This window comes from Rhododendron vialii, chromosome 6a, assembly GCF_030253575.1.
Source record: "Rhododendron vialii isolate Sample 1 chromosome 6a, ASM3025357v1".
Lineage (NCBI taxonomy): Eukaryota > Viridiplantae > Streptophyta > Magnoliopsida > Ericales > Ericaceae > Rhododendron > Rhododendron vialii.
The window spans coordinates 32106854-32120420 of NC_080562.1; the positions used below are offsets into that span (position 1 = coordinate 32106854).

Below are 13567 nucleotides of genomic sequence, written 5' to 3' on the forward strand. Positions count from 1 at the left end.
GAAGGTATTTTAATTTTAGCGAACTATTTTTTTCATCTAATACCTTTACAAGCAATGCCAGAAACACAACTACATCTAGAATCGTTCGATACACATGGGCCCACATACAAGGACGACTCCAAACACAGTTGTGTCCAGATGTCGTAGTACTTTTTCTATATTTATGTTTTTCGTAACTTTTGGTTTCGGTTTTAGTCATAATTTTTGAAATTAATCATTCATCTCGATAAAAAGAATCAAAAAAGTACAAAATGTAGATTGATGTTGAAAATGTTTCACATAAGTCGATACTTAAGACAAAAAAGACATATTTTTGGTAATTTTTTGGTCTTTAGTGCTCTTTTTTTTTTTTTTTTTTGCCTATGTTCATATTTATTTACTTTTTAAACTCTTTCATCAAGACAGATGATTTACCTATAAAAAATATGACTCAAATCTAACAAAATTCAAAACAGACAAACAAAACACATAAAACTAGAAAAAAAAAACACATAAAACCAAAAAAGACAAAAAAAAAAACCACATAAAACTAAAAAGGACAAAAAAAAAAAAATAGTTGAGGAGAATGAAAAAAGAGATGAAGAAATCATTAGCTTGAATCTCAATGTTTTGTATTGAAATTGAAGCTTGTCCACGTACGGTGATGAGCATTCGCTCTCCCCAGATCAGGACCCCACATTTTAGATCCACTGTGTATGTGGTGGATCGAAAGTCACCTTACAATCTTACATTGGACCACTTCGTAAATGATAAGAATACATGTGGATCACTGAAGTCTGTGGACCTCTATTTGGAGATTTTTTTGGTTGGATCCAGCTCCTCTCTAGTCTAATGGTTTGAGCTAGATGAGACAATCCGGATCGAAACCGTCAATTGGTAGATTGAATGGTTCAGATTTTTTCATACAATTTTACCGATAAAAATATACTCTTAACGATTTCTAGTAGAAGTGTAAAAATACATTCAAACCGTTAATTGCAGTAAATGAACAATTCCGATCAGAACTACCCTCCGGTCCAAAACATGGACCTGAGAGGATCTATTTCCTTTTTGGTTTTATTTTTTGCTCCTCAATTGCTTCGAATGATACGAAAATTCTACTAGTAAACTGTTTCGTAAGAAGGAAAATATTAACAACCTTAACGGAACGGAGCCTTAGAAGCCTCTCCAACCTCTGTCGTTAAGTAAAATTGACAACTTTAAATTTCTCTGACAAAGTCCGACTCCCTCCATTCCACAATGACAGTCTCACTTTCTCTCTTTTACCTCTTTTCAAATAAAAATATTAACTACTTCCGCGCATAATTTATCAAATTTTTTCACACCGTATTAAAGATTTTGATTAGTACTTAATTTGGTGCGAAAAAATTCAAAAGATTATATATGGAAGTAATTGATTTTTTGATTTGAAAAATGACACGACTTTTCATGATGGACTCTCAATATGGAACGGAGGTAGTACTATATGGTATCGATTTTTGTTTTGAAACCGTCACAGTTTCAAATATACGAAAACTTGACACAACCATTTTTTTTTGGGAAATAATTTTGCCACACCATTTTTTGATAATGTCACACCTTGCAAGTGCATTTTTACATTAAAAAATACACTTACAAGGTGTGGCATTATCAAAAAAGGGATGGCAAAATCACTGCTTTTTTTTCCTTTTGTCCTACAAAATTACGCTTCTAGAGCCAAGTGAAATTCACGTGAACTTGGAAATATCTAAAATCCTTTGTACTTGAATTTTGTCGATGGTACGGAATTCACAGCTCCGGTGGAAATTGTACAAATGAAGGATTCCCTGTATTTTTTTTAATACAGTAAAGTATTGAAACGAAATACTCCCTTCGTCCCTATTTAATTGTCCACTACGATTTTGAGTGCATTTTCAACGGCTTATAACTCTCGACGTATATTGCAAAAAATATATAATATGGATCTTATTTGATAAATCTTAATTTTTTCTATAAGACAGTGATTTCAAAAACATAAAACGTAATATACGTCGAGAGATATAAGCCGTTATAAATGTACGTAAAACCGTAGTGAACAATTAAATAGGGACGGAGGGAGTAAAAAGGAGATAAAACCGGTGTTTTACGTCCACTTGTAATAAACTGGAAGCTATCGGTTGAAGTTGTTCAAATGAAGGATTCCATATTTTTCTCGAAATATTAAAACGAAAGAAGAAGAAGATGCGACTGGTGTTTTTAGGTCCCCACTTGTAACATCAAAATCACATGATTTGTTGTCGTATATAACCATAGAAGAACACTCCCTTTGTTGAAATCAATTATGAAATAGTACGCCACAAGGCCCACAACTAAACTAGGCCCATATGCAGATTTCTTGCAAAAATTACCACCAATAGGTTTACATGCAAGTATTAGTAGAATCACTAGAATTTAACAACCGTGATAAGTATTAGTATAAAATATACAACTAATTCACATTTCACCTGAGATTTCGGTCTTCCTATTATCAACCCATTAGGTTGATTTAGAATTTTCCATTTTATTAAGGAGGAAAATTACGCCTGAGAATTACCAACAATCATCCGTTCCAGCACCGCTCCTCCTTCTCTCTACTTTCTCTCTCTAAAAACCAAACCTACAGATTCCAGATCTTGAGGAGGGGGCCGCTGCCCCCTCCACCCTCCTCTCCCTTTCCCCTCCTCCAGTCTCTCTCGACCCTCCGGTGTATCTCTCTCTCCGGTCTGGTATGGCGAGCATTGGTGTGTGTCTTCTCAAATCCGGCGGTTAGTGGCCGGCAGCGAGGTAATAATGGTGTGATGGAATTAGGATTTTTTTTCTTGTTTTTTTACCGGTTTTTCTGGGTTTACCAGCTGGTCTCCCCAGTCCGGAGTAGGTACTGGTCTGTTTTTCAGATCCGGTGTGAAAGGGATGGTGGGCGAATAATCCGGCGCCTATTGAGGATTGTCCGACGATGGTGGGTTAATTATGGTCGTCTTGCTCCGGTGGCTGTTTTCGGGGTTAAGATTGGTTTGATGAAAAGGGATCCCCTGTTTTCTTGATTATTCAGTGATTAGGTTCTGTTCGTAGGTGCTTAGTCTCTATTACGGTGAACGGCTCTATTGGTCGAACTTCGTGTGTCGGCTCTGCTTTGCACTATGTGCTTATTTCTCGGTGGTAGAGTTTAGGTTCCTACCTGATGTTCATGTTTAGCCTGTATCTCTGTATTTTCGATGAATTCCTGTATTTGCCTGATGGACACTTTTAATGAAATGAAATTGACTGACTTATAAAAAATAAAATAAAAAGAGGAAAGGAAAGGGGGCCATGGAAATCAATGCCAGAGGCTGGTTTGGAGTAAATACAAAAGCTGCATGCCTGGATCTCAACTTTGAAAATGAAAATGACAAAACCAAAGCACGCACTTGGGAGCAAAATTTTAGTGCTCTGTGAATTTTAATCAATACTTGGGGGTTGGGTTGCTAACCTCAAAATGCTCGGTCAAATGAAGCTAACGTTGGACCACCTCAGTGCGTGCATGATATCGACTGGAGTCTGGTGGTCAATGCCGCATAAATGTGGAGCTCTAACGTTTGAATCTTCTTAACAAATACTCCAAGCTCAAAAAAAAAAAAAAAAAAAAAATTCAAGGGGAACGGGACGTAATGTGGTATAAACCACCACTTCAACCAGGGACGGACCCAAGCGGGACTCACTCGATTTTATGAAATTATATTAATATTCTTAAATATTTTAATTATATCTAATAAATTTGTGATAACGTTTTCAATAAAATTACTCTAAATCTTTTTTACGAGGATATTTGTCTGATCTATTTAGTGCTTAATATTCACACCATCTTTTTGCGAAAACACAAGCCTTTTAGTTAATTATAAGATGAAGTTACATAAATAGTCATCAATTTATTATTTTTCCGGCAAAAGATGTGTTATTTAAAGAAATTATAAATTGCACGCATTAATTTTACTAATTTGTGTGCCCAACTAATGTAAATTTTTGAATCTGTCCCCGACTCCAATGCTACCACGCTTATAGCGAGGTTTGATATGGTTTCTCGAGAGTGTCCATCGGTGCCACATATTCCAGCCTTTCTTCTCTTGGGATTGGGCCGTGTGCTGGGGGATCTTGTCCAATATCAATGGGCCTCGTTTGGAAGGAAAGTCCAAATAACCTGACATGATTTCATTCGGATTGGCCCATGGCCCACGCAGTAGCTCCATTTGCAAAATTGCACTTACCCATCGACCAACCGCAGTAAAAAAATGAAAAAGAAATGGCTGATAAAAAATGGGAAGATAGGATCGAGCGTTTACATGTATTGAATTGAGCTGATTTTCACAGAGCCCACTCATTTTTTTTTCTTCAAATAATTGAACGGTTCGAATCATTCGTGCTGGTGGCTCCACGTGTCCGTCGGTGCAAAATTGATACCCCATTGGTCGGTGGCTGTAGCAAGGTTCATTCTAATAAACTTTGCATAATTTTTGAAATTTTCTAGATAAGTACCTAGAATACAAAAAGTTACAATTAAGCATATGGACAAAATCCAACATGGTGTTGTGTCCGTCTAGGCATCCACTAATGGCCGCTCGTGTAACTGTCGGTACATTTCATATATAAATAAATAAAAAGGTCTCATGCAGCTACCATCAAATTAGATTTTGGTGGGCACATATGGCTATGTGTCATGATCGGAAATTTGTCCAACTTCTCAGAGAACATAGTGTAGCAATATCGCTTTAAAATTATTACTATATCACTCTTCGATAGCGAAAAGAGAAATGTTTCAATCCTCTAGAAAATCTTGCAGTGCTTGGTAGAAGAACTCATCAAATTGCAATTGTTCTGGATCAGGAGACATTGATCGTCCCACGTCCGATTTGAACGGAAATCCATTATAGCTGTCGAATGAATCTACCAAAAATTGTCCAGTCCAACAATTTCCAGCCGGTTCCGAAAACATTAACTCTGATGAATTGATATCATCTTCTCCTGCACTCCTGTTTTGGTCGCTTATAGGTGCGTAATCACTTATCAAGGAGGATAATTCACCGAAAGATAGTATCGAGGAAGGCACATTGCTTTCGAGAATTGGCTGAGGCAGTGAGTTAACATCTTCAGGTGCCAATTCATGACCACACGTTTGTTTAGAATGTCCCTTTGGTACTTCGAATATCAACGAGGATAATTCACCGAAAGAAAGCGTTGGGGACGTCAGACTACTGCTTTCAAAAATTGGCTGAGGCAGTGTATTGGCAAGATCTTTAGGGGCCAATGCACTACTACTCTTTCGTTTAGACTGCTCTTTTGGTACTTCAAATGCAGTTTCATATTTTCTCGACCTTTTCTTGAGGTGGGTATGCCATTGGTTTTTTACTTCATTGTCTGATCTTCCTGGTAATTTTGCAGCAATTTCTGACCATCTGCATGTGAGATGATTTTGAGGACATACTACAAAAGTTCATCAATTTGATCACAATAATTGTACATAATCTTAGGGTAAATTACCAAAACCACCCCCAAGGTTCTAAAAATTACAAATTGACCCCTCACATTTGAGAAATTACAAAGTACCCCATGTCTCGTAACAAATTATTCCCTTGTTATGATGAAACGGTTAGAAAATTTGAAATTTTTTGTCTGACGTCAACAAATCCTAAAAATAATGGGTCACACTTTTTTTTTTTAGCTTGTGAAAGCACTGAAAGGTTTCAGATGTGCAAATTAGCCTTTCACAAGCTACAAGTTGATCCATATAATTAGTATTTTATGGTGTCAAACAAATTCCATCAGATTTCATCACGGCTACATTACAATAGAGGAGTAATTAGTTATGAGACACATGGCATATTTTGTAATTTCCCAAACATGAGGGAGCAATTTATACTTTTTAGGAACCCCAAAGGTGGTGTTTGTAATTTACCCTTTGTCCTTAAGGTGTACAAGCAATATGAACGTGCATGCTTATGCAAATTACATAAATTCATAAAATATCACGATAATTGTACAAAATAATTTTGAGGACATACTACGAAAGTTCATCAATTTGGGAAATTACGAAAGTTCAAGCAATATGAACCTTGATCATCTGCATATGAGATGATTTTGAGAACATACTACGAAAGTTCATCAATTTGATCACAATAATTGTACAAAATCTTAGGGTAAATTACCAAAACCACCCTAAGGTTTCTAAAAATTACAAATTGACCCCTCACATTTGAGAAATTACAAAGTACCCCATGTCTCGTAACAAATTATTATTCCCTTGCTATGATGAAGCCGTTAGAAAATTTGAAGAAATTTGTTTAACATCAGCAAATCCTAAAAACAATGGGACACGCTATTTTTTTTGTAGCTTGTGAAAGGCTGCAGATGTGCAAAATAGCCTTTCACAAGTTAAAATAGACAGGTTGGTCCACTATAATTACTTCTTATGTCCCAATTTAAGTGTCCTATATGAAAAAGCGTATCTTTTAAGAAGTCAAAAATTTTGCTCTGAACTTCCAAAATTAACCTTAAAAACTGTGAAGTTGATTATATGTATTAAAAATCGCTTATAGTATCTTTTAATATGAATCTCAAAAAATATGCAATATGAATCTTATTTGATAGATCTCAATTAATTTACTATACAAAAATTTCAAAATCATGAAAAATATTATAAATTGAAAGATATTGTCAATCTACAAAAGAAACGAATATAAAAACTGTCAAATCAATTAGAAAGAAAATGTTACTTTTTAGGGGTAAAATTGAAAGTTTGGCATATTTTGATTGTTATTTTTAGAAAGTGGACACTTATTTTGGGATATCCCAAATTAGAAATATGGACACTTAAATTGGGACTAAGGGAATAGCATTTTATGGTGTTAAACAAATTCCATCAGATGTCATCACGGCTACATTACAATAGAGGAGTAATTAGTTGTGAGACACATGGTGTATTTTTTAATTTCCCGAACATAAGGAAGCAATTTATAATTTTTAGAAACCCCAGGGGTGGTGTTGGTAATTTACTCTTTATCCTTAAGGTGTACAAGCGATATGAACGTGCATGCTTATGCAAATTACATTAAATGTCACATTTGGTGTGAATTTTATCGAAGTACATAAGGGCGCAGGAGATACACGCTACACATTGTGTGATGAAGAAATAGTCACGACTCTATAAATTTAACTTTGTTCAATCATTTTTCGCAAGTTAAATCCCATCAGTTCCCCTTCTACGAGGAAGTCATTTTTAAACATCTATAGGCCTATGCTACATACTTTTTTATTCATCTTGATTGCTCAGGTGAGAGATTGGTATAAACCATGCATGTAAATGCCCAGATAATAATAGTTCTCGATCGATTTGCTTACTTATTTCCTAGCTGTTGATGCAATTTCAAGATAAGATCCTCTTCGTCTTTGGTGTAATTCCCATGTTTGACATTTGGACGCAGGTAATTCATCCACCGAAATCTACAACTCCTCCCGCATCTAGACAGACCTGAATAACATGTTCATCAATCATCACCTCATGAGTATGATATGTAACACGTATATCGATCCTACAGTGATGAAGTTCTTAGGCAAATAAGCGGGGGGGAAAAAAATAAACAAAGTCTTTGAGTACCAGAATGTAACTGTAGTTAATGTGTTTCTAAAGTTGGCGTCTTTTAATTGTATATATGCATGTAAACACACAATGGAGAGAGAGAGAGAGAGAGAGAGAGAGAGAGAGAGAGAGAGAGAGAGAGAGAGAGAGAAGTGGTATATATGCATGTAAACACACATTCGGAATTGTTATTTTCTCAGATTCATCATTAGAGGCAAGATGACTTGGTCACCCAAGCAAAATATCACCACCAACGACATGATTACAAGTTGAGAGAGAGAGAGAGAGAGAGAGAGAGAGAGAGAGAGAGAGAGAGATGAATCTGTAGCCTGAAGGTACCGGCGTATTTAGGAAGTTCCTGCCAGTTCCAATGGCCATACTTCTGAAGAATCTCAACAGAATTTCTCAACTTTATATCTTCTTCGAGACTCCATGCACCTTTCTTTTTTCCATCTTTACCAATGCTTGCTTTTCTCACCATTCTCTCTCTCTCTCTCTCTCTCTCTCTCTCTCTCTCTCTCTCTCTCTCTCTCTCTCTCTCTCTCTCGTTCTTCTTAAAGCAACACTTCAACAAAAGCTCACGCTCTTTTTATAAGTGGGTCCATATTAGAAGATGACATGAATATGATCTGCAGGTTCGACTGAGGCGCTATACGTCAATTACTAGGTAAGTTATTTAAAGATTAAGCTATGACGTCTGAGTTTTGGTATACTTTTGAAACACACCAATTCATCAAACAAATTTCATTATCCACTCTTCAAAATTTAAGGGCGCATTTCTGCTAACAAAAAAGCTGCGCTTGTCTTTTGTCAAAAAATCGCGTTAATTGATTAATTTTGCGCTAAATTTTTATATATTATTAGTTTGTCTGGACGAGAAAAAACAAAAAAAACAAAAAAATATAAATTTTACACAAGTATTTTTGGAAATATCCAAGAAAGAATTGTTCAATGAGTAAAAGGTTTTTATTTTTTCGATTCTTTTGTTTAGACGAACTAATAATACATAAAAAAAAAAATATCGGTACAAAACTAACAAACGCAAAAAAATTTTGAATAAACCTTTTGGTTTGCAGAAATGCCTCCTAAGTATATGTCCACCCATCAAAAGAATACTAGTCCTATAGTAGTACTCCATTGCATATGATAGGGTTGTTTGTGAGCCATTTTTTCCATTTAGTTACGGATTAATTTTGAATTGTGAACAATAGAAGTCCAATTATAATCAGATTATACATATATACTTCAAATTTATGGAAATATTTTTATTTTATCCGTTAAATGGAATATGATATGCTTTTTTAACCAAAGAATTATGATTTGCTTTTTGACCATGTTTTGTTTTTTTAGTATTTATGCATGACCATTTAGGAAGTTCCAAACAACAAGAGCATTTTTTTTTCTCTGACAAGTAAAGAAATTTCATTAACTCGGGTAAAAGTTACTCCTTCTGTCACTTTTTAAGAGTCTCACGTTGTAAATTTAATTTTTTAGAGAGATATCATCATTACACTTTAAAAATTGTAACTTTCTCTACTTATCATTTATCGAGAAATTATTATTACACGTTTACTCACTAACTTTTTAAATGAAATTTACTGTTAGGGGCAAAATAAAAAATGTACCAATTTTTATCTAATAACTTTACAAAATGGATACTTATTATGAAACAACTCAAAGTAGAATACTGGACTCTAAAAAAAAAATGAGGGAGTACATAACTGTGTGCTAAAGTCATCGCTCACTTCCACTGCACGCCTAGTGGGGCCCACTCCGGACTGGCCCCAGGCCCCACACAAATACAAAAAAATATCCATAAATTGTTAAAAAAATTATGGGGCCATGTTAAAAAGCTAGCTCTAACAAATATCGATAAGTATGTTTTCTAAATTCGTAGGGGCGAAAAAACTTAGCCAATAAAAATTATTTTCAAATTTATGGGTATTTTTCTGTATTTTTGTGGAGCCCGAAGTGGTTCCCACTAGCCATGTAGTGGACTTATGCGATGGAAGTGTGCAGTGACTGTAGACTTAATGCAAGGAGTAGGGGAGGGGCAAGAACATCAAAGACACACAGCACATGCAAACTGTTAGATTTTTTGGAGGGTTCCAACCTAAAATCAATTAGCAATAGGTGGAGTAGCCTGTAGATTTTATTAACCAAGCTTGGGTGACTTTTAGATGAGCGATATGGGATAAAGTCTAACCCTCCGCTTCACGTGCAGCTTGGATGCACATGAAGGTACGAATTGAGGAGACCAAGAAATTTGACTTGGGCGCCGGAGACTCGTCCTCGTGAGGTGAGGCCACCCAAGACCTAGCTTTAATACCATGTTAGATTTCTTGAAGGGTTTCAACCTAAAACCAATTGGCAATAGATGAGGCCACCCAAAGCCTAGCTTTAATACCATGTTATATTTTACTAATCAAGTTTGGGTGGCATGTTAGGGTTATATTTTAGAAACAATCATTAATACTTTATTTTGCTTTTCTTAACATGATATCGGAGTTATAAGATTTAGGCTCTACGGGATTTTGCTCCAGACAGGCGGCCTAAGATTCGTCGCTATCTACTGGCACTCATAGTAACTGGCTCAAATCTCTACTATCACCTTAAATCTTTACACTGTCATAGCTTGTCTCACTCATGGCTAATTTTGGCTCTCCTAGTTCTTTTGGCTAATTGGTTGCTCCTATTTTTTATTGACTTGGCTTGGCTGCTTTTGGTTTCTCTTAGCTTTTTCAAACTCAAGTTGTAGACTTACTTAAGTTTGAGGGTGTATGTTAATATTATGTTATCATCTTTTTTAGGTTTCAATATTATGTTTAATGTTTAGGCTACGTTAATATCTATATATGTTTCTTTGTTATGAGTATTTTCTCTATTTTCTTATTATTCATGTTTCTAAATTGGTTAGTTTTTTATTAATTACCAAGTCCCGTAACTTATATAAAAACATGTTAGGGTTATGGTTTGAAAACAATCAATACTATCCCTTTTTTTTTTTCTTAACATCAACAATGTTGGCACATAACACCCAACCTATCATATGACAGCCAAACACCAAAAGCATATATGGTTGGTAAGATACCAACCAAATTAAAAAGCAAAGCATTAATTGGTTCCTCAATCATTAAATACTCAGCCCTCCAAGAGACACATCCTAAAAAGCCCCCAATCTCAACCCATCCTTTGATCTATCGCTTTAAATTCCTCACCCTGTCTAGCCATTGAACCAAGTCGGGTTTTTTTTCAACCGATAGAAGAGATCATTTACATCATATACGATGTACGAAGTACAAATCCGAAACACTACATTAATTATGAGAGTTTATGAGACAACATAGCTCAACAACTCAACCGATTCAAGGAAAAAGCCAATTATAAGGTAGACAAAGAAAGGATGGAAAAGCTCATCTAAGAAAAGAACACTCACACACAGGTGAAGAGATTCGAACTCCTAACCTCCTAGTGAAATGCAAGAATTCTGGCTAACTGAGCTAGCTCTAGTTGATTGCATTGAACTAGGTCTTGAATCGTGTAATCCTTTATGCCCACTACATAATTTTTATCATTAAACACAACATCATTAATTTTTTGTTAATTTTAACCAAATACTCCAACAGACTGCGGAGAAGATGGCCTCCCCTGGCCCTACCATTACTGCGACCATTCATTACAAAACTGATCATTAATAGTTGCATGTAACCAAATTAAGGGTATACTTGCCTTTAATTAATTCAACTTTTTTTTTTGGTAAGTATTCAAAATATTTTTCTTAACAAGTAAAATAAAAAATTCAAAAATAGCTCAACTACGTGAAACTATACCATGAAAAAATGCTTACCAGTAAGTCATATAAGTATTCCAATCTAAAACCTATAATTGATGTAGTGTCCGAACTAGAAATGAATGGAGCAATGTGACACCAAGTATAACGTGCAAGGAGGCAAAGTACAATTTGCACGAAGTATAAAGGACACCAAGTGTAATTTACCTGTTGACCCCAATTTCTCATTGCTGATGGAGAAATGGGAGGGGGCTCCTAACAAAAAATGATTGGTAGAAATGGGAAGGGGGGCTCCTTTCTTCTTGCCTAAGTCCAAGAACAGTAAAGCTACTGGTACAGCAGGAGGCTAAATTTTGAAGCAAAGTTGGATGATTCGTAAACACTCTTTCCGATATCGGATTGAGATGATTTTTTACAGGGACCCTAAACGAAGTATTTTGAACAAAATGAGCGGCTCCGATCATCTTTGCGGGACCCGAGACGGGCGCAAAAGCGATCTGTGCGCGGCTGCTGTGTACCTCCTGCTGTACCAGTAGCAGCGTTCGTCCAAGAATATGATTGGTAGAACAGTAGTTTCGAGATCTCTTGTATGATTATGAAGTGTAAACACTACAAAAAGTCCAAGCATATGAACATATGCAAAGAAATGAAAGCGTCCATGAGTTCATACCATTTTAAAATATGTTTGCTTGTTACAGACAACGTTTAGGCCAAATTTCATATTCATTATTTCTCAATGGAGTCGCCATATGCAAAGAAATGAGAGTGTACGCATGAATTTGTACCATTTTAAAATCTGTTTGCTTGTCACACACAGCATTTTGTGTCCGGGTAGTGTCTGTAGTTTGGTTTGGTGGAGTGGAGTTGTGTCTGGGTTGAGTTTGTTGTCTGTTTGGGTGGGGTCTTGGTGTTGTTTGTACATCATTTTCGGGTTTTTTTTGTGTCTCTGTCTATGTCTGTGATGTTTGAGTCTTGATTCATGTCACATGCTGGAGATGATCATGGAAGCTAATGCTACCATGCTTTAAGTCTGATGTATGCTCTGAAGGATTATTGCATTATTGTGCTCCTTTCCTCTTTTCAACTCCAACTCTCACGAGGCCAGGCTATGAGGTCTTTCAGAAGGAGTAATGCATAATTGTGCTCCTATCCTCTTTTCAACTCCAATTCTCGGGAGGGCTAAGAGGTTCTTCAGATTCTATCACCCACCCTACATAGACTGATGTATGTTTCATAGGAGCAATGCATAACTGATGCTCCATTTTTTTTTTTACCCCTATCCTCTTTTCAACTCCTACTTTTAGGAGGGCTAAGAGGTGTTTGTCTTGATGCTACCAAAGTTTGGATCTTAGGATTGAGTTTGACTATTCTGGTTTTGCTAGATGTTGTTTCTGGTATGGCTGTTCTGGTTCTGTTCTGTTCTGTTCTGTTGTTCGCTTAAGCTCGCCTTCTGAGTCTTTCTGTTGCTGCTGATTCTGATGTTATTGGAATACTTCCACTGGTGTGGTTTGCTGGATGGAGATGCTTAATTCTTGTGAGGTTTGAAGGTCTTCAATGCTCTGCTTTTGTTCTTAATGGAGTTGCTTGAAATGCATTATTTTTCTGAAATTAATTGCAAACGTTTGGTGATTTGGAGGCCTTTTGCTCTGTTCTGATTCTGAAAATGCTCAAGATTTGAGGTCGATGCCAAGGATTTGATCTGATGTATGCTGCCAAGAAATTGATCTGAAGTTGATTACCTCCTTTGTTTGTAGTTTTTGTTTCCGTTCTTTTCTTTTCTACGGAGTATTTCTCTCTACTTTTTGTTGTGCCTCACATTTTCTTTGTTGCTTGCATCAAACTTATACCTTCGATGTACCTTTCGTCAAGTTTGTATATAAAATTATTGTTGCCGATAAAAAAAAAAAACGTTTAGGCCAAATTTTATATTTATTATTTCTCAATCGAGTCGCCATATTGGACTGAATGTTTTCATTCATTGGATTATATCATAGTCAGTGTATAAAGATTTTCAAAAATAAAATACAAGTTGCCTTAAAAATGGGAGGTTAGAAAACAAAGATACGGTCCTATAGAATGAAACAAAATCGTACAATTTCACAGGGTTCATTTCATAATATGGATTTCTTTGCAAATCTTCCTTGCAAATAGCATGGCTCTTTTATTTATTTATTATC

At 35.8% G+C, this 13567-nt stretch overlaps 1 protein-coding gene across 1 annotated transcript; it reads right to left on the bottom strand.

Moving 5' to 3' along the window:
* Nucleotides 1-4783: 4783 nt before the first annotated feature.
* Nucleotides 4784-8081, bottom strand: LOC131328635 (transcription factor MYB30-like). Its single transcript, XM_058361552.1, has 3 exons — nt 7940-8081; nt 7363-7492; nt 4784-5420 (listed from the first exon to the last, which is right to left on the bottom strand). Exons 1-3 carry the CDS (start codon nt 8079-8081, stop codon nt 4784-4786), a joined length of 909 nt encoding a protein of 302 aa, XP_058217535.1.
* Nucleotides 8082-13567: the final 5486 nt, after the last annotated feature.